This window comes from Chiloscyllium plagiosum, unplaced genomic scaffold (genome assembly GCF_037043375.1).
Source record: "Chiloscyllium plagiosum isolate Xiang-an unplaced genomic scaffold, Cpla_swu_hap1 HiC_scaffold_13, whole genome shotgun sequence".
NCBI classification, from domain to species: domain Eukaryota; kingdom Metazoa; phylum Chordata; class Chondrichthyes; order Orectolobiformes; family Hemiscylliidae; genus Chiloscyllium; species Chiloscyllium plagiosum.
Genome location: NW_028270151.1, coordinates 20476857 through 20498054, shown reverse-complemented (window position 1 = coordinate 20498054; position 21198 = coordinate 20476857). Strand labels below are relative to the sequence as shown.

General features: G+C 40.7%; 1 protein-coding gene across 1 annotated transcript; it reads left to right on the top strand.

Annotated features, from left to right (window-relative positions):
- Positions 1-580: 580 nt before the first annotated feature.
- Positions 581-8156, top strand: LOC122556348 (extracellular calcium-sensing receptor-like). Its single transcript, XM_043702980.2, has 5 exons — positions 581-838; positions 3841-4674; positions 5224-5451; positions 6875-6998; positions 7243-8156. The coding sequence occupies exons 1-5, from the start codon at positions 581-583 to the stop codon at positions 8154-8156; spliced, it is 2358 nt and encodes a 785-aa protein (XP_043558915.2).
- Positions 8157-21198: the final 13042 nt, after the last annotated feature.

Sequence of the window (21198 nt, the reverse complement as noted above, 5' to 3'; positions counted from 1 at the left end):
ACGTTATCATAGCTATAGATTTAAAATAAGAAACTTGAAATGGTTGAGAAAAGAGTTACATGGATGTCGCCAGGTTTCAAGGGCTTGAGTTCCAGGGACAGGCTGAATAAGGTCGGATTATTTTCTCTGCAGCATCGCAAAGCTGAGGGAATTTATAAAATCATGAGGGCACGGATAGGGTGAATAGTCAAGGTCCTTTTGCCAGGGTAGGAGAGTCCAAAACGAAAAGGTGTCTGTTTCAAAGAGACTTGCGGGACAATTGCTCATGCAGACTATGGTGCATGCTGGGAATGAGCTGCCAGCTGCGGTGGTGGAGGCTTGTACTATTACAACATTTGAAAGGCATCTGGTTGTGTTCATGAATAGGAAGCGGTTAGAGGGAAATGGGCCAAATGCTGGGAAATGGGACTAGAATAATTTAGGATATCTAAATGCATAGACGAGTTGGACCGAAGGGTCTATTTTCGTGCTGTACACGTCTATGACTTAATGACACTAAATCAGTATTAACATTATCCACATGCAAAATAAAATATTTTTCTGCAGCTTTTGGCCAAGAGGTTTGCGCTTTGTACTGACGATGATTTTTGCCATTGAAGAAATCAACAAGAACCCAAGGCTGCTTCCGAATGTTACCCTGGGTTACCGGATTTATGACACTTGTACCATGCCGCCTTTAACTCTGAAAGCAACTTTCCAGTTTTTAAACAGAGATGAAGTCACCTCCTCCAACTTGGCTTGCACCATGTCTTCCACTGTCTCTGCTATTGTTGGCGATGCGGCATCCTCGCAGTCTGGAGCAATGGCAACTTTAATTGGTCCGTTCAGGATTCCTATGGTAAGACACACACATATAAATTTTAACTTCCAAAGTTAATGATCAGTAAACAGGATTGCTGACAAAACGGCACACTGTTCAATATTATTCAGCAGGACTAGCGACATCTGTGGATCGAGAAACGGAGTTAACGTTTCGAATCCGATGGAACTCTTGTTCAGAAGCCAAAATGCTCCATAGATTGTCCAGAATTCTCTATGATTTTCAGCATCACTTTTATTCCGTTTTATTGTTATTAATAGACTTCAATGCAAATCGAGTTATTTTCTTAATGCTTTTACATTTGCACGTTAATATTCTACATAACTACATTGGGGACCAGTGTGAGCGATGGAAATGAAGATAAGATGGCCTTATAGTATTATCCCTAGATTCGTAATCAGGGGCCCTTTTTCTAGGGGATTTGAATTCACGAAAAATTTGAAATAAGAAAAAAATTAATGATGACCATGTCAGAGAAAAAAAAACACCATCTGGGTCACTAATGCCTTTAGGGACGGGAACTGCCATTTTCACCCGATCTGGCTATGTGTTCCTCCAGACTGACAGCAACGTGTTTGACTCTTAACTGCTCTCTGGACAATTATGCATGTTGGCCTGGCCATTGACACGCATATGCTGTGAATGAATTTTAAAATAAATTTGCAAAATCGCAGTGTTTCTTGCATTATGAATAAATGCAATGAAAAGGTAGACAAAACTATTTTAACCAATAAGAATAATGGCATCATTAGGTGTAATTTTGTAATTCAAACAGGAAAGATTGAATATCCAGTGGCTCATTTGTCTAGAAAACAGAGGGCCGAAAATGAACCTGACAGAGTATTTTAGCATTAAGAACGGCTCGATTGCATTGAGTTGGACAAAATGAGTCCGTTTGTGGAAGCAGAAGGAAAATTACAATGGAGATCACCTCAAATAAATCCGAGAAAGAATTGTTTACACGTTCTTTCTCAAATAAAAAATGAAATTCAATGCGGCAAGCTGAATTCAATCAAGCTGAATAGTATCCTTTCATTTAATGGGAAGCTGGTTAAGTACCCATGGAGGAAGGCGTGAATGTGGGTCTCCTCTGAGTAGAGAAGTAAGGCAGACCTGTTGAGCAGAATGGATTACTTCTCGGCTGTGAAGTTCTATGAAATCCCGTTTTAATACATGGTTTCTTGCAAGTAAAGATATTTTAAACAAATGAAATTAGTGAAGTTCTGTTTTCAATGATCGCATGATTAAACGTGTTGGAGAGGCATGAAGATGTAAATTCACGAAGTGTTAACTTGTCTGATAGTGCTTTGTGTTGTGCTCCATTTCTGGGTTTGGTGTTCCTCGTGTTCTCCCTTGTGTAAAATCGTAAGTGATGTAGAGAGTGGACTCAATTCATCATGCCTCACTTGAAGAAAAGTTTGCAATCAAAATTGTTGAAGATGGTTATTGAGTAAACAACATATGAGCTTGAATGTGAGTTGGTGTGTTCCGTGTGTCCCGCTCTAGTTCCAAATACACTACAATATTCACAGTAAAGAAAGCAATGACGAACATATAAATGACTGCCAATGTTTAAGTCATAGAACCATTGCCCAAAGTGATTAATTTAGCTGTAGCAACTATTGACACCATTAATCTTACTCCTCTGCATTTTCCCAAAATTAATATCTTCATTCCAGGAAGGAGCTGGAAAGGTGCAGCAGGTCAGGCAATATCCGAGGAGCAGGAGATTCGACATTTTGGGCAGAAGCCGTTCATCAGGAATGTAGGGAGGTAGTGGAGGGACGGGGGCTAACATACAAATAGGAGGGTGGAGGGAAGGTGGTTGGGAAGGCCATAGGTATTTGCAGGTGGGGAGGGGGGGTCTCCTCCGCTTCCACTCCACTAATCTCTGGATACAGCACATTATCCTCCACCATTTCTGCCACCTACAATTAGACCCCACCATCAGAGATGTATTCCTCTTCACACCCCATCTGCATTTTGCAGAGACTATTCCCTTCGTGAATCCCTTGTTAGGGCCACCCGCCACCAACCTGCCCTCCAATCTCAGCAACTTCCCTTGTGGCAACAAGAGGTGCAAAACCTGCGCCCACACCTCCTCCCTCACCCCTGTTCAAGGCCACAAAGGATCTTTTCACATCCAGCAGAGATTTTCCTGCACATCCAAACACCTCACCTACCATCTGTTGCCCTCGAAGTGGTCTCCTCTACACTGGGGAGTCAGGACACCAACCCAGAACTTTCAGGGAACAACTCTTGGACATAGGCACGAAACAGCCCAACCGCCCTGTGGCTGACCACTTCAACTCTCCCTCCCACCCTGCCAAGGACATACAAGTCCTCGGCCTCCTCTACTGAGAAATTCAAACCATCCAACCATGGAGGAAGAACGTCTAATCTTCTGTCTTGGGACCCTTCAACCACAGCGCATCAATGTCAACTTCATCAGTTTCCTTATCTCCCCTCCCCAAACTCATTCCAGAGCCAAACCTCCAACTCGGCACTGCCCTCTTAAACTGTCCTACCAGTCCATCTTCCTTCCCACCTATCTGCTCCACTCTCTCCTCCGACCTTTCACTTTCACCCCCTCCCCACCTGCATCTATCTATCGCCTTCCCAGCTACCTTGCCCTCAACACAACCCTCCTATTTATCTCTACGCCCCTTTCCCCACCTCCACATTCCGGATGAAGGGCTTTTGCTCAAGCGTGATTCTTCTGCTCCTCGGATGCTGCCTGACCTGCTGGGCCTGTCCAGTACCACACTTCTCGACTCTCCACTATGAATCTAATAAGCGTCTTTTGAACTTCCTCCAGGCTTTAGAAACACTCAGCAATTTCATTCCAAATCCTTGGAGATGTCCCAGTGTTAAATGTTCCATACGGTTTTCTGTAACATTCACACGCTGTCATAGCTGCAGCCTGGCCCGACTATTTCTATCACTTTCTGAAAGTGAAAAGAAAATCATCAGCTTCCAAATAAGAAAACGTGACATGCTCCACTTTTAATCTTCCACAGGTCAGCTACTTTTCCACCTGTGCATGCCTGAGTAACAGGAAGGAATACCCATCATTTTTCAGAACCATACCGAGTGACTACTTTCAGGCAAGAGCCTTAGCCCATCTGGTGAAACGCTTTGGTTGGACATGGATCGGGACGGTTAGAAACGACGATGATTATGGCAACTTTGGGATGCAAGCTTTCACCGAAACTGTCCAACAATTCGGCGTTTGCATTGCTTTCTCCGAGTCTATTCACAGAAGCTACCACAGAGACAAGCTACTTCGAATCGTAGACACTGTACGGAAATCTTCAACCAAAGTTGTGGTGGCATTCGTTGCGCCCGAGGAAATGAGCATTTTATTCAGTGAGATTGCTCGACAGAATGTAACTGGCGTACAATGGATAGGAAGCGAGGCTTGGGTATCTACGCAGTTTCTACCCCCGGAAGAAAGCAGGCGGTTTGTCGCTGGCACAATCGGAGTTGCAATTCGCCAGGTAGATATACCAGGACTGAGAGAATTTCTCATGGGCGTCCATCCTTCCATGTATCCAGGTAACCGTTTAGTGAAGGAGTTTTGGGAATCAACTTTCAGCTGTGCATTAAGAGGCACAGATAACAGAATAGATCAAGTTCCCTTAACCATGATGAAAGAATGTACCGGAAGAGAGAGTTTGCGATTGACACACAATGAACTTACTGATGTCTCACAGTACCGGGTTACTTACAATGTTTATAAAGCAATATATGCCATAGCGCATACTCTTCATAACATGCTGTCGTGCAAAAGTGGCAAGGGAACATTTGCCGAAAATACTTGTGCAGATATCTCAAGTTTCCAACCCTGGCAGGTATGGGGTCAGTTAGACCATTTCTATTTTTGCTGTTTATTCTTTCATGGGGTTTGGGCGCCGTCAGCAAGGCCAGCATTTATTGTCCATTTCCGATTGTGCTTGAACTATGTAGAGTGCTTAACCATTTAACATGGCACTTCAAAGTCAAAAGCATTTATGTTTGGAATCACAAGGAGGGCTGACGGCATCGTAATAGCAGACCTCCTTCCCGAATTAACATTACTGAAGTAGATTGACTTTTTAACAATTGACAATGGTTTCACAGTCTCCACTATCAAGAGTACTTTTAAATTCAGATTTATGAACTGAACGTAAATTCTAACAGTTGTCGTGACATTTCTACCTGGGTAAATTAACTACTCAGTGTCATGGCTATCATGGTCCCAACTTCCCATCTGGAGAAGCCCCTTCTGAATGCATGCACATTTCTAAACTATTTTTGATTCTAGTCTGAAAAGCAAGTGAGTATTAAAACGATATTAAATGCTTCACCTATTATTGTAAACACAGTTCGTCAACTCCTGATTGTTTTTGCTCCATTTAAAGCTACTGCATTTCATGAAAACAGTCAATTTCACGACCAAGATCGGTGAGAACGTCTATTTTGATGATAATGGAGATCCAGTGGCTACCTATGACATCGTAAACTGGCAACCCAATGCGGCTGGCGGCGTGGACATCATCAGTGTTGGAGTCTATGACGGCTCAGCCCCCCCAGGGAAAGAAATTATGTTAAAGGATGAAGCAATTGTATGGAGTGGAGCTCAGATTACGGTACAAATACTACGGCAGCGAGCTGAAAACTCCCCCTCCAACAAATGCAAAAATCCTCAATGGTAACTAGAGAGTCGGATAAGCTGCATTTGTTTTCCTTGTAGCAGAAGAGGTTGGTGAAAGGGTTGGGTGAAAGGACTGATGTGTACACAATAATAACAGGCATAGACACGCCAGATTGTGAGAATCCTTACCTATGGCAAACTTTGTTAAGATCAGAGGACATAAATTTGCAACGAGGAGCAAACGATTTATAGGAGATCGGAGAAAAATTGTTTTCACCGAGTAGCTGGTAGAAAATGGAAAATATTGTCTCCGAGGGTGTTGGAAACAGATGCTTTTACAATATTTAGGACACTTTGAGATAAGGACTTAAATGCCAAGGGCTTATTAGGCTGTGGACCAAGTGCAGGCAAATGGAATTAGTGTAGTTGGCATAGACATGATCGGCCGAAGGTCCTGTTTCCAATTATTTTCTTATTCCTTTAAATCTCACCAAAACACGAATCAATCAAATCCGCTTTAAGCTTTGGGATTTCAGGGAATGCACGTTTAGTTCAGGTAAACTCTTCTTATAAACTATTGTGGCTCCTTTTACAGCTTTCTGGTGATACGGGCTGTTCTGTTTCCAAAGACAACCTACCTTTACTTAGCCGCAGAGCCTATGCTGAATATAGTTTCTCCAGATGTGATCTAACAATGGTTTTATTTAAGTATTGGACATTGTTCTCTAGATATAAATACTATAATTTCATCCTTTATCATTTCATTTTCCGAACTAAAAGCTAAAAATATGGCGAAAAAAAATGTTTGTGAAGCAGAACTTGCGTTTACTAAGTGAGTAGTGGTAACATTGCAGCATGGCTAGAAATGCAGACCACCAGGATAATGTTCTAGGGACAGACCATGCCAGATAATGAAATTGGAATTTCATATCGTCTGGAAGTAAAATCTAGCACACCAGCGATTCTTATAAAAACATATCTGGTCCAGTAACATTCTTTCAGAAAGGAAATCTGCCGAGGTTATTTGTCGCGTTCTCAGAATAGTCTAATAAGCCGACAATGAAGGCATTCAGGAATCAGTAACTAATTGTGGACTTGTTCACATTCCATAAACGAATCCATCTTGGTTTGACGTTAATCAGATTAGATTTCTCCAGGGCATCAGTCAGTTTAAAAAAAAATCCATTCAAATAATTTCCCGAAAATTCAATCGGGATAGACGGGTTGGACCGAAGGGTCTGTTTCCATGTTGTACATCTCTCTGACTATATGACTCTATGTTAATGTTAAAATTTCAACACCAGTATCACCTGCGATGTTGAAGATGACGGCAATTTCCTGCTTCCCACTTTCTTAAAGAAAATTGTTGAATGGCAGTTGGTAAATAAAGAATATAACTTTTTCTTCTTTATAATTAGGTTCCAAGAGCAGTTTGTTCCAAAAATTGCCCAAATGGAACAAGGAAAGCAACAAGGAAAGGACAACCCCTTTGTTGCTTTGACTGCATAAAATGCGCTGATGGTGAAATTAGCAACGTCACTGGTAAGGACCAACAGAAGATTAACTGCTGTAATTGTTTGCTTGCTGAGAAAGTGTTTCAGAATTTGAGGAGGTCTTTACGGTTTTGCTGGAATCATAAAACATTTCCCATAAATAACGAATAGTACGCAGAAGAAATCCAACTGAAATGTTAAGAACTGAGTTCTTAAACATTAACGCATTGGCGTTTTTTTAAAAAAGAAAACTAGATTAATTTTCCATTGTACTTTTATTTTCTTCCATTTAGATTCACCAGATTGCATTAAGTGTCCGTGGGAATACCGGTCCAACCGGGGACGTGACGAATGCATCTTAAAGGAAATCGAGTTCCTTTCTTTTGGAGATCCGATGGGGATTATTTTGGTGACTCTGGCATTTCTCGGAGCCTCCATCACAATCAGTGTATTTGTTTTGTTTTATGTTCACAGAAACACTCCAATTGTTAAAGCAAACAACTCCGAGTTGAGTTTTTTGCTTCTTTGTGCATTAACCTTGTGTTTTCTGTGTTCAATGACGTTCCTTGGAGAACCTTCCACCTGGTCCTGTATATTGCGACACACAGCATTTGGTGTAATTTTTGTTTTTTGCATTTCGTGTGTTTTGAGTAAAACAGTTGTTGTGGTGATGGCATTTAATGCAGTCCTTCCCAGCAATAACATGATGAGGTGGTTTGGACCTGCGCAGCAGCGCTTATCTGTGTGTGTTCTTACACTGGTGCAATGTGTAATATGCTCAATCTGGCTAAGAATATCACCTCCTTATCCTCTAAAGAACAGTGATTATTTCACTGAAATAATTGTTTTTGAATGCAATGTTGGTTCGCCAATTGCCTTTTATTGTGTACTGGGTTATATTGGATTTCTGTCTTGTGTATGTTTTGTGGTTGCTTTTCTAGCTCGTCAACTTCCAAACAATTTCAATGAAGCTAAACACATCACTTTTAGTATGCTTATCTTCTGTGCTGTGTGGCTAACTTTTATTCCAGCATATATCAGCTCCCCTGGTAAATACGCTGTAGCTGTGGAAGTCTTTGCTATTTTAGCATCTAGCTATGGACTAATTTTCTGCATTTTTGCCCCCAAATGTTATATTATCTTGCTGAGAAAAGATAGAAACACAAAGAAGCATCTGATGGGTAAAACAACTTCCATTGATCATTAGTTATTCCTGCAAACTGTGGTGATGAAATTTATGAAACTTAGTTACTCTCTTGAATTAAATGCTGTTGCAATTTGTCTTGAGAAATTTTGACATGCGAATAAAATGTATGGTCTGCATAAATTGTAAACAGGTTGTTATGAACAATGTAATTATGATGTACCGTACTGCCTGCATTAAAAATCCAGTTATCACCGAAACCTTTGAAATAGTGATGAGTTCTTTGACAGTTAGAATCATCGTTGTAGAAGTTTAAAAAACCCCTTTCTGAAACAGAGCAGAGCACAATTTGGAGCCATTGCCTTAAGCAGCCATTGAACGGACTGGGCATTACTTCTCATGCACTATGCGTACGAAGCCATGAAGGAAACATTACATTTTGTTTTTTCTGGACATTAACTTGATATGCTGTGAACTGATGTTGCCTCTTTCACGGAACGTGTTTTGTCTCTATTGCTGAATATTATTTAATTGGAGAAGCTGTGAGTGTGTTGCTGGGAAAACACAGCAGGCATAAGCCCTTCATTGGGATTACCTGCTCCTAGGATGCTACCTGACCTGCTGTGTTTTCCCAACAACACAGTCGAGACTCTGATCTCCAGCATCTGCAGTCCTCACTTTCTCCTCATTGGAGAAGCTGCTGAATAGACAGATTTTGAAGCCCTCGTCCATGAATCACAAAACATTATCATTCAAGTTCATTGCATACTAATGAAGACAAAAATAATGTTGATCTTTATTACAAAGGGAATGGTGTATAAAGGTAGGGAGATTTTGGTAAAACTATACAGGGCAGTAGTTAGACTACACTGGAAGACTACGAACAGTTTTGGGTCCCCCAGCTAAGGAAAGGAAGACTAGCAATGGAATCAATCCCGAGAAGTTTCACCATGCTGATAGCATGTAAGGAAGGACTGCCTTATGAAGAGGGGCTGAGTAGGTTGAACCTGTACTGATTGGAATTGAAAAACATAAGATTCTTTGGTGATATGATGAGTAGATAAGGAAAGGTTTCTTTCCTTTTGTGGGTTTTCCAGAGTTCATAATCTCAGAAGAATCTTTAAAACAGAGATTAGGACGAATTTCTTCACTCGGACGGGAGTGACTCTGTGGAATTCTTTACGCAGTGGACTGTCAAGGCTGAGTCATTCAGTATATTCAAGGCTGAGGTAGATAGATTTTTAACTCATAAGTGAATCAAGGCTGATAGGAAAAATGCAGTAAAGTGGCATTGATGATCAATCATGATCTCATTGAATGATGGAGCAGACTCAATGGTCTGAATAGCTTATTTCTGTTCTGAGCTCATGCAGTTTTATTTGATGTTTATCAAAAATCTCTAAGTGCAACATAACACTAATTGCCCAACAAATTTATGTTAATTTGAAAACCCAGGTATGATCATAATGCATTAACACCCAATGGTTGAATGTTTTATCATTTTCCAATCTGTAGAGATAATTCTTGAATCTGAGAATTTCTGAAGGTGATCACAAATGTAACAAGTATCTACTGCCACCTCTCTCAATACTCTGATATTCAGTCTAAGCACCTGAGTACTTTTAACATTTCAGCCCCTTTACTTTTTCCAGTGCAATTTTCATGTTAATACTAATTTTCTTCAACTCTTCATTCTGTGTAGTCACTTGGATCTCTAATCTTGGAGATTTATTGTATTTTCCTCAATGTGAAAGACACTAAGTAGTCACGTAATATCTTTGCCAAATCTCTGCTCCCCCCTCAGACCAGTAATTTCTCTACCGGGCACACAGACACATAAATTGGCCAATGAACTACAGTAGAGACTGAAATGTCTCGTCAACGGATCAACCTATGCTCGTCACTGAGCCCAGGAATTCCTGAACAATCTCAAAAATATTATAATTGACGATGATGCAATTATGGTTTCCTTTGCCCTTACAACACTTTTCATTTCCATTGACATACCACGAGAGAAAGAAACACTCACTGCACAAGGGAAACAAAACAGAAATGCTACCCCTTACAACACTAGTAGCAGGACAATATGTTCAAACTACTAGACTTATGCCTCACCACTCACTTCATCTTTAATGGCCAAGTATATCAACAAATCAATGGCACACTCATGGGATCACCCATCTGAGGATACAGAGCTGAAGCAGTCATGCGGAGACTGGGATGCACAGCCTTTTCCCTGATCCAACCAAAGCTATGAATCCAATTTGTGGATGACACATTTGTCATCACCAAACATATAAAGTTAGAGGAAGCACACTATCTCATCAACAACACGTTCACCGGCATCAAATTCACCAGAGAAGAAGAAAACAACAATCAACTCCCATTGCTAGACATCACGGTGGAACAAGGGACCAACAGTGAATTCCTTACCAAAGTGTATAGGAAGTGATATGGACAAGACCAGATGCCCTCAAACATTTGAAGAAGGTAGCCCAGACCCTAATCTTTCTAGTTGTTTTAAGCAGGTATAAGGTGGATATTCCAGGAGTGATGCAGATGGTCAAACTACATTTCAAAGAAGAATGATCAGCAAGTCACAGTGATGTGCAGTCTGTCGCCAATACTGTCCACCGGACCATTGGGCTTCACCACGAGCACTCTATGGGAGTGGGCATGTGCTGCACAGTACTCTGTGAGGATCAATCTCTTTGGAAACAGATAATTAGCAATGACCAAAAGCAACTAATTGTTAATAACAGAATTCACAAGTCACTGAATTCCTTTGACATTGAAGCCCACTGTGACTGCACTGATTCTATTTATTGTGCTAATCTCCTGCAGTTTTCTCATATTGTTGCACAGTGTTTCTATCCAAAAGAAAATCCCTTGATCATGTAAAATTAAATCCACCTCCGTCAGACTTCTAGATAGTGCATTCCTTGTCTTAGTATTCACTGCACGAGAAGGATTATCCTCAAATGACCCTTAATGATTTTGCACATCACTTTCAGTCTATGATTTCTCATTCTTTTTTCTTTGGAGCAGAAACATCTTATCTCTATCTAATCCATCCCGCCTGTTCATGAAAACCAATATTAAATCTCCTCTCAACCTTCTTCTTTCCCATAAAAAAAGTACCAGCTTTTTCAATCTATCCTCATCATTGAAGTTTCTCATTCCTGGAGCCATTCTTATAAATTGTTCTGTACTCCCTCCAATGCAGTCACACTTTTCCTATTATGTTATACCCAGAATTGTTCACAATAGGCCAGATGATGTCTACTGACTCTCTTGTAGAAGTTCATCATCACATCCTTGCTGTTTTACTCTATGCAACTCTTAACCAAACTAAGAACATGACGGGCTTATTATCTAGCTCCACCTGTCACTTTCAGTCATCTTTGACATCTACTCCCAAGTTACTCTGCTCCTACACTTCCTTCGGAATTGTGCCTTCTATGCTGTTCTTCTCTCCAAGGTTCATTACTTGACGCTCTTCATTGAACCTCATCAGTGATCTATTCACCAATTCCACTAACTCATCAATGTCATTTGAGGGTTCCACACTTTCCTCACAATGTACAATTCTTCAAAGTTTTGTCCCAGCTGCAAGCAATTGTCACCCGTACTACAAGATTTAAATCATTGATGTACATCAGGAAAGGTAAGGGGTCTAGTACTGGCCTCTGAGGAACTGAGGAACTCATCAAAACCTTCCTCCTGCTTGAAAAATAATAATCGAGTATTACCTGTCTTCACAGAATTCCTGTCTACACATGTATGGTCTGCACGTTCTTCCTGAGTCTGCGTGGGTTTCCGCTGGGTACTCCAGTTTCCTCCCACAGTCCAATGATGTGTAGGTTAAGTGGTTTTTTTCCCATGCTAAATTGGTCGTAGTGTCCGGGGATGTGCAGGCTAGGTGGATTTGAAATAGTAAATGTAGGGTTACCGCGATAGACAGGGGAACTGGATCTGTGGGGGATGCTCTTCTGAGATTTGGTGCAGACTCGATGGACTGAAGGGACTCTTTCTACATGATAAGGATTGTATGATTCTATGATTTATGCTTCAATAGAGGCCATGATGACTGCACACATTATAATCAAATTTTACCTGAAAATTTCAAAATAGATTAAAATTGAGTTCATTAAAAGCATATTCTGTTGCAAGAACATAAGAACATGAGAAACAGGAGTAGGACTAGGCCATCTGGCTCATTGTGTCTGCTCCACCATTCAATAAGATCATGGCTGATCTTTTTATGGACTCAGCTCCACTTACCTGCCCACTCATCAAACCCTTAATTCCTTTTCTGTTCAAAAATCTACTTATCTTTGCCTTAAAAAAACAGTCAACAGCGTATCCTCAACTGCTTCAGGCAGGGAATTCCACAGGTTCACAAACCTTTAGGTGAAAATGTTCTTCCTTAAATCAGTCCAAAATCTGCTTTCCCTTAATTTGAGGCGATGCCCTCTAATTCTAGTTTCACCCACCAGTGGAAACAATCTTTCTGCTTCTACCTTATCTGATCTTTTCATAATTTTATATATTTTTATAAGATACTCCTACATTCTTATAAACTTGAAGGAGTATATTCCAAATCTATTCAATTGCTCCTCATAAGCGATCCCTCTCAAATCCAGAAACTACCTACTGAAGCTCCTCTGCAGCCCCTCCACTTCAGTATGTCCTTTATCAAGTAAGGTGACCAAAACTGTACATAGTACTACAGCTGCGGCATCACCAGCACCCTATACAGCTGCAGTATAACCTCCCTGTTTTTGAACTCCATGCCTCTAGCAATGAAAGAAAATATTCCATTTGCATTCCTAATTATCGGAAACACCTGCAAACCAACCTTTTGCATTTCATACATTTGGACACATTGGTCCTCTGCACAGCTGCACGTCCTAACTTTTCACCACTTAAATAACAGCCCATTTTGCTGTTGCTCCTACCAAAATGGATGACCTCACATCAACATTGTACTCCATCTGCCAGACCCTTCCCACTGACTTAACCTGCCTACATCTCTCGGCAGACTTTTATTATTCTCTGCACACTTTGCTCTAATCTCATTTTGGTGTCATCTGCAAACTTTGACACACTATACTTGGTCCACAACTCTAAATCATGCATGCAAATTGTAAAACAATACAGTCACAACACTGATCCTTGAGGCACACCACTAGCCATTGATTGCCAACCTGAAAAACACTCATTTATCTTTGCTTTCTATTAGAGTCATAGAGTCCTACAGCATGGAGACAGGCCCTTTGGTACAAACTGGTCCATGCTGACCAAAACATCTCTCCACTCTAACCCCATTTCACTGCACTTGTCCCACATCCTTCAAAATGTTCCCTATCCATGTATTTATCCAAATGCCTTTTAATTGTTGTTAATGTACTTGCCTCAATCACTTCGCTAGCAGTTCATTCCATAGATGTACCACCCTCTGTGTAAAAATGTTGTCCCTCAGGTTCCCTTTGATTCTTTCCCCTCTAACCTTAAACTGATGCTCTCTAGTCCCTAATTCTGGGAAAAAGACTGAGTGCATTCACTCTATCCATGCCTCTCATGATTCTTATATAATTCTATAAGTTCCATGTTCAGCCTCCACACTCCGAAATGCAAGACCTCACACTTATCCATATTAAACCCCATTTACCATTTCCCAGTCCACCTCCCCAGCTGATCAAGGTTCTGCTTCAATTTCTGATAACCTTCCACACTATCGATGATACCACCTATTTTAGTGTCACCTGCAAACTTACTAGTCATGCTTTGTACATTCTCATCCAAATCATTGATGTAGATAACAAACAGTAATGGGCCCAGCACCATCCCCTGAGGTGTCCACTTGTCACAGGCCTCCAGTCTGACAAGCATCCTTCTGTTATTACACTCTGTTTCCTATCATTAAGCCAATTGTGTATCCAATTTGCCAGCAGCTCCTGGATTCCAGGTGATCGCACCTTCTAGAGTAGCCTACTAATTGGAAACTTATCAAAGGCCTTACTGAAATCCATATAGACTACGTTTACTGCTGTGGTCTTGTCAACATTCCTGGTCATTTCATCAAATAACTCTAACAGATTTGTGAGGCATGATCGCCCACGCAGAGCCATGCTGATTACTCTTAATTAAATACCATCTTTCCAGATGCACGTATCTCTTACCGCTCAGAATATTTTCAAGTAACTTATTTATCACTGATGTTAGGTTTACTGATCTATAGTCCTCAGGTTTTTCTTTGCAGCTCTTCTTGAATAAGAGCCCAACATTCGCTGCGCTCCAATCTTCTGGGACCTCACCTGTGGTGAATGATGATCAAAATTATCAGCCAGGGCACCTGCAATCTCTTTTCTAGCCTCTTGCAGTGTTCCAGCAGATTTATCCACCATCATACATTCTAATATGTGTCCAATACTTCCTCTACTGTGATATGGACTGTCCCCAAGATATCACCACTAACTTCCACAAGTTCCCAATTCTTCATATCCTTCTCCACAGTAAACACTGAGGAGAAATATTTATTGAGGTCCATGCCCATCTGCAGTTTTACACACATACATGTTTACTTTGGTCCTTGAGGCATCCTCTTCTCTCTCTAGCTACAGAATCATAGAATCATAGAGATGTACAGCATGGAAACAGACCCTTTGGTACAACTCGTTCATGCTGACCAGGTATCCTAACCTAATCTAGTCCCATTTGTCAACACTTTGACAATAGCCCTCTAAACCCTTCCTAGTCATATACCCATCAAGATGCCTTTTAAATGCTGTAATTTTACCCGCCTCCACCACTTCCTCCAGCAGCTCATGCCATACATGCACCACACTCTGCGTTGCCCCTTTGATTCCTTTCATATCTTTCCCCTTTCACTCTAAACCTATGCCCTCTAGCTCTGGACTCCCCCGCTCCAGTGAAAATATCATGTCTATTTATCCTATTCATGCCATTCATTATTTCATAAATCTCTATAAGGTCACTGACACTTCAAGGAAAACAGTCCCAGCCTATTCTGTCTCTCCCTACAGCTCAAATCCTCCAACCCTAGCAACATCCTTGTAAATCTTTTCTAAACCCTTTCAAGTTTCACAACATCCTTCCGATAGAAAGGAGACCAGAATTGCATGCAATATTCCAACAGTGGCCTAACCAATGTCCTGTACAGCTGCAACATGACCTCCCAGCACAATACTCAATGGTCTGACCAATAAAGGAAAGCATACCAAATGCTTTCTTCACTATCCTATCTACTTGCATCTCTACTTTCAAGGAACTATGGGCCTGCACTCCAGGATCTCTTTGTTCAGCAACGTTGCACAGGACTTTACCATTTTGCTTTTCCAAAATGCAGCACCTTGCATTTATCTAAATTAAAGTTCATCTGCCACTCCTCAGCCCACAGTCTTCTTTTTCCTTTAATATATGTAAAGAACCTTTATGGCTTCACCCTAATCTTCGCAGTCTAGGCTATCCTGCGGCCCCTTTTCATCCTCCTGATTTCCCTCTTCAGTAAACTCCTGTATCCCCTATATACCTCCAGGGATTCCTTTGGTCCCAGCCACTGGTACCTGAGCCACAACTCCTTCTGCCTCAATATCTGTTTTCATCCTGGGTTCCCTATTCCTGTCAACCTTGCCATTCGTCCTCTCAGGGGCATATATACCTTGAACTCTGGCTATCTCACTTTTAAAGGTCTCCCACCTACCGGAGGACAGTTTGCCTGCAAAGAAACTACTCAAATCAACCCCTGGAAGTTCCTGTCTAATTCATCAAAATTTGCCTTGACCCAATTTAGAACTTGAACCTGTGGACCAGATTTGTCCCTCTTTGTAAGTATTTTAAAATGAATAGAACTGTGGTCACTGGTCCCAAAGTACTCCCCCACTGTCACCTGCTCTGCCCTATTTCCCAAGAATAGGTCGAGCTTTGCCCCTTCCCGAGAAAGACTCTCTGTGTGAAGAACCTTTTCTGAATGCATTTAACAAATTCCACCCCATCTGAGCCCTTAAATGTATGGCAGTCCCAGCCTATGTTTGAAAAATTAAAGTACCCTATTATAACAACTCAATCTCCCTGTATACTTGATCCTCTAATTCCCAAACACTATTTGTTAACCAATCTTCTTTTCAGGTGAATACGTAACCTGTAACACTGTGTACCTTTATTGTGTGCAGCAGCTTTTTGCGTCGCACCTTGTCAAATGCCTTCTGGAAATCCAAATGCACCACATCCACAGGTTCCCTGTTGCCCACCGTGTTCATAATGTCCTCAAGGAATTCAGTAAATTAGTTAAACATGACCTGCCTTTCATGAACACATGCTGCATGTGTGCAATGGGGCAATTTCTATCCAAATGTCTTGCTATTTCTGCCTTAATGATAAATTCAAGCACTTTCCCCACTATAGAAGTTAAACTAATGGACCTACAGCTAATCACCTTTTGTCTGTTTCATTTTTTATAAACAGTGGCGCACATTTGCTGTTTTCCAATCTATTGGAAACCCCTCAGAGTCCACTGAATTATTTCAAGTTCATTTGTTATTTTCCCCATCATCTCTTTTAGTATCCTGTGATGCTTTCCATCAGGCCAGGAGGTTTGTCTACCTTTAGCCCCATTAGTTTGGCCCAACACAACCTCTTTCATGATAATGATCATTTCTATGTTTTCACCCATCATAGCCTCCTTAACATTGATTATTGGCATGTAATTTGTGTCTTCCACTGTGAAGACTGACACAAAATACCTGTTCAGCCCCTTGTTAAATCCCCCTTTTCATCATCAAAATGACTAATGTTCATCTGAGATACTTTTTTTTTTGTCTTATTTATGTGTAGAACTTCTTGCTGTCTGTTTTTAAACTCTGAGCTAGTTTGCTTTCCTAATCCATCTTACTTTTCTTTATAGCTTTTCTTGTGGTTTTCTGTTGACCTTTAATCATTTCCCAAAATCCTAGTTTCCCAGTAACCTTTGCCATATTGTACGTAATTGCTTTCAGCTTGATACCCTCCTTTATTTCCATGTTATCAATGGCTGATTATCCCTTTTCTTAAAGTTCTTCCTTTTCACTGATATATACATTTACCGAGGACTCAGAAAAAATACTTTGAAAATCCTCCAATGCTCCTCACTTGTCCCACGTACAGTCTTTGCTCTCAGTCTACCTTAGCCAACTTCTCCTTTATCTCATTAATGTTGTCTTTATTTAAGCACACGACACTGGTATTGGATTTTATCTTCTTACACTCCATCTGTAGTTTAAATTCAATCATACAGTGGTCGCTTCTACCAAGAGAATCCCTAACTATGAGATCACCAAGTAATCCTGTGTCATTACATAGTACCAGAGCTCACACAGCTTGCTTCCTTGTAGGTTCATTAAATACTGCTCAAGGAAACCATCATGGATACATTCTATGAACTCCTCCTCAAAGCTGCCTTGACCAACTTGGTTTGACCCATGAATATGTAGATTAAAATCATCGCATGATAATTGCTGCACCAATTCAACATGCATGAGCTATTTCTTTGTTTATTGCCAGTCCCACTTTGGGGTGGCCAAGGACTATGCCTACCAATGAATTTTTCCCCTTGCTATTTCTAATTTCCACCCATACTGATTCAACCCTTTTCTCCAGAGAACCTATATTGTCTCTCACTATCATCCTGATGTTATCCTTATATATCAGAACTAAACCATATCCCTCTTCTTCCTGTTTGGCCTTCTGAATAGTCTGATACCACTGGCTTCTAACTCTCTAAATTCATCCTTCAGGATCTCATTCCTTTTCGTAGCTAATGCATTGGCATGAACGTGTACCACAAACACTAGTTGGTTCACCCCACACACACACACACACAAATACACCTACAGACACACACAGTCCCACACTCACACATGCATCCTCTCACAGACTTAGACCTCGTTACACTCACACACATACACATACACTCTCTCTCACAAACACTCATAACGCCCCATCCCAGACACACACACACACACAAACACTCCTACAGACATACACACTCTCACACTCACCCTCTCACAGACCTAGACCCCTTTGCACTCACACACACACATATATACATTCTCTCTCACAGATACTCACATCCCCCCCCCCCACCCCCACCCCCCCCCACCCCCCCCCCACATACATACACATACACGTTTATGGGGTGAATATGTACTTGCAGAGTTACATTGTACTTTGCTCAAAAACTGCATGAATCCATGTAAGACTCTGTTAACTAAGTTTTTAGATTAGAATCAGTCTAAACATTATGGCAACAGAACACAGGGGGCTAACACCCTCAACATCTTATCTGGCCTGACACCAATTGTTACAGTTAACTCGAGAATGTAACTTCTAAAAAAAGTTTTATGATTTACATATGAAAGAAGTGAAACTATCATGGTCATTCTAGCAGATGAGAGACTTAACAAACAATCAAAGTATTTTTCAATATATAATTTCAGTGACATCACACTATAAACTTTTGCTATAAATTCTGTGTCTAACAATTGTGTACTTCACAACCATCTGATGAAGGAGCAGCTTCCAATTAAACCTGTTGGACTATAACCTGGTGTTGTGTGATTTTTAACTCTCACCAGAAGCTCTTTAGTGGGCGGCACGGTGGCATGGTGGAACAGTAGTTAGCACTGCCGCCTCACAGCACCAGAGACCAGGATTCAATTCCCACCTCAGGCTCTGTGTGGAGTTTGCATATTCTCCCCGTGTCTGCGTGGGTTTCCTCCGGGTTCCTGTGGGTTTCCTCCCACAATCCAAAAATGTGCGGTTTAGGTGAATTGGCCATGCTAAATTGCCCATGGTGTTAGGTGAAGGGGTAAATATAGGGGAATGGGTCTGGGTGGGTTGCACTTCAGTGTGGACTTGTTGGACCGGAGGGCCTGTTTCCACACTGTAAATAATCTAATTGAAAAAAAATCTAATCTAATCTAGTCCCTTACCAGTTCCCAGCTCTGTACACTCTGCTGCCTGTTCCGAGATAAATATGCATGTATTTTCTCTGTTTTTTTTTTGGATAGATGAGGAGGTCAGGATGGTAACACTACAGTAATTCAGATATTGTGTTTGAGGCTTCTGTTCCTTGACACTGGGTTCTTCTGCGATTCACTGTTTAGTGGTGATGACAGAGCTGACTTCTCCCAGAATGCTCCTCATTGACACCTCTCTGCCATCATCTGCTGTAAATTAAAGCTCTGATTTGCAATCAGCTTGTGTTTATGTTTACCTTCAATCTTGCCAATTTACAAGATTTTCCAGAATTCTTAGAAATACCTCACATGAAGTATGTTCCAAAGTGAAAGAATTTTAATATTATTCTAGATTAAAGGAGATTCTTTTAGCTTTGCCAAAGAAATGAACAAACCTAAGAATTTACAACATCTTAAAACTCAGCAAAGGACGACTGATAAAATTGGTTCAGATAATGAAAAATCTACATGAGTTTTAACTGTATCATTGTACGTGACATCAACTGTGAAAATTTCAGTAGATGTATGAAAAGAAATGGATCACTGAGAATAAATATGAGATCTATGGCAGTAAGACAAGTGATTATAATGATGCATAATAATGTGGCAGAAATATTAATGAAGTGTTTTCTGAATGTTCTCATGGTAGATGACATAAAAATAATTCAGAATTGGTGTGGAATATTGGGACTAGGAAAGATGATGATTCTTAGGATAGTAGCATTAGTGAACACAGTACTGGGCAAATTACTGGGGTCAACATTGAGCAAAAACTTAGACTTGAATACCTACACCTGAAAAGGGTAGCCTACAGGCACAGCAGGTGCATTACTTTTGATTTTTTGCTATTCCCTAGATCCGGGGACAATTCTGTGGATCATAAATTAGATTTAAAAATACCTGGGTATGCAAGGAAGGAGGTTAAGAGAAAACAAAATTAATCAAAAGGCAAATTATCATGGCATTGATGACGAATGTGTTATTATTAAGATGCGGAGATGCCAATGTTGGACTGGGGTGGACAAAGTCAAAAATCACACAACACCGGGTTATAGTCCAAAAGGTTTATTTGAAATTGTATGTTTTCAGACCACTCGTTCCTTCCCAGGCAGCTAGCGAAAGAGAGTACATCGGACAGAGAATTTATAAGTAAAATACGAAAGGGTCACACCACTTCTGCAAATGTATGGAACAAACCTAGATGGCTAATAAGTCTTTAATCAGTTAGAATAGAGGTGCAGGTTTCAAGTGACTAATATGTAAATCCCAGAATTTCCTTAAAGTCACTGCCCCAAGATAATTTCACATTTTATCAGAATAAGGATGGCACTTTGGGTCAGACAATGCATTTTGCGTGTGAGGTCATGCTCCAAGACTGTTTGCATCTCAGGCTGGATTCGGACTGGTTTTATTTCCAAACTAGGAATTTATAAAATGCCACACTGGCTACCTACAGATTGTGTGCTTTTTAACAAAACAGAATGCATCTGCAACTACAAATCTGCAAATGCAAATTCACACCATAGATTTGTATACATGTGTTTGCGTGTGTGTTGTATTTGTAGATTTGAGTCTTGAAGAAGATTGACACCCGAAACGTTGGCTTCTCCACCTCCTGATGCTGCCTGTTTTGCTGTGTTCTACCAGTTTCCTGCCTGTCCACTTTGGATTCCAGTATCTGCAGTTTTTTTTTGTCTCTAATCTAGGTTTATTTATTACATTTGCAGAAGTATGACCCTTTGATCTTTTACTTATAAATTCTGTACCCGATGAACTATTTCTCACAAGGTACCTGGGGCAGGACCATGGGCTTGAAAAGCTTGCAGTTTCAAATAAACCTGTTGGACTATAATGCAATGCCATTTGATTTTTGACTATTATTAAGAGCATGATTACAAACATTAGAACATGCTTAGAACATTAAAAGCTAACTTACCAGACAACATGGTTTTATGAATGGAAAACATTGATGAATTTGTTCCCATGCCTTGACAATTGCACTAATGGAATCGATCCGTGAATGAGTGGAAATGGTGCATTTGGATTTTCAGATATAATTCACAGGCCTTTGTACGTGAGGCCTCTAC

Bases quoted from the DNA above. Each gene is read 5' to 3' on its own strand.
- LOC122556348 (XM_043702980.2), top strand. From the start codon at position 581: ATGATTTTTGCCATTGAAGAAATCAACAAGAACCCAAGGCTGCTTCCG. The intron at 5,452-6,874 runs GTACAAATACTA...CTTTATAATTAG, and splicing joins GGAGTGGAGCTCAGATTACG to GTTCCAAGAGCAGTTTGTTC. The intron at 6,999-7,242 runs GTAAGGACCAAC...TCTTCCATTTAG, and splicing joins TGAAATTAGCAACGTCACTG to ATTCACCAGATTGCATTAAG.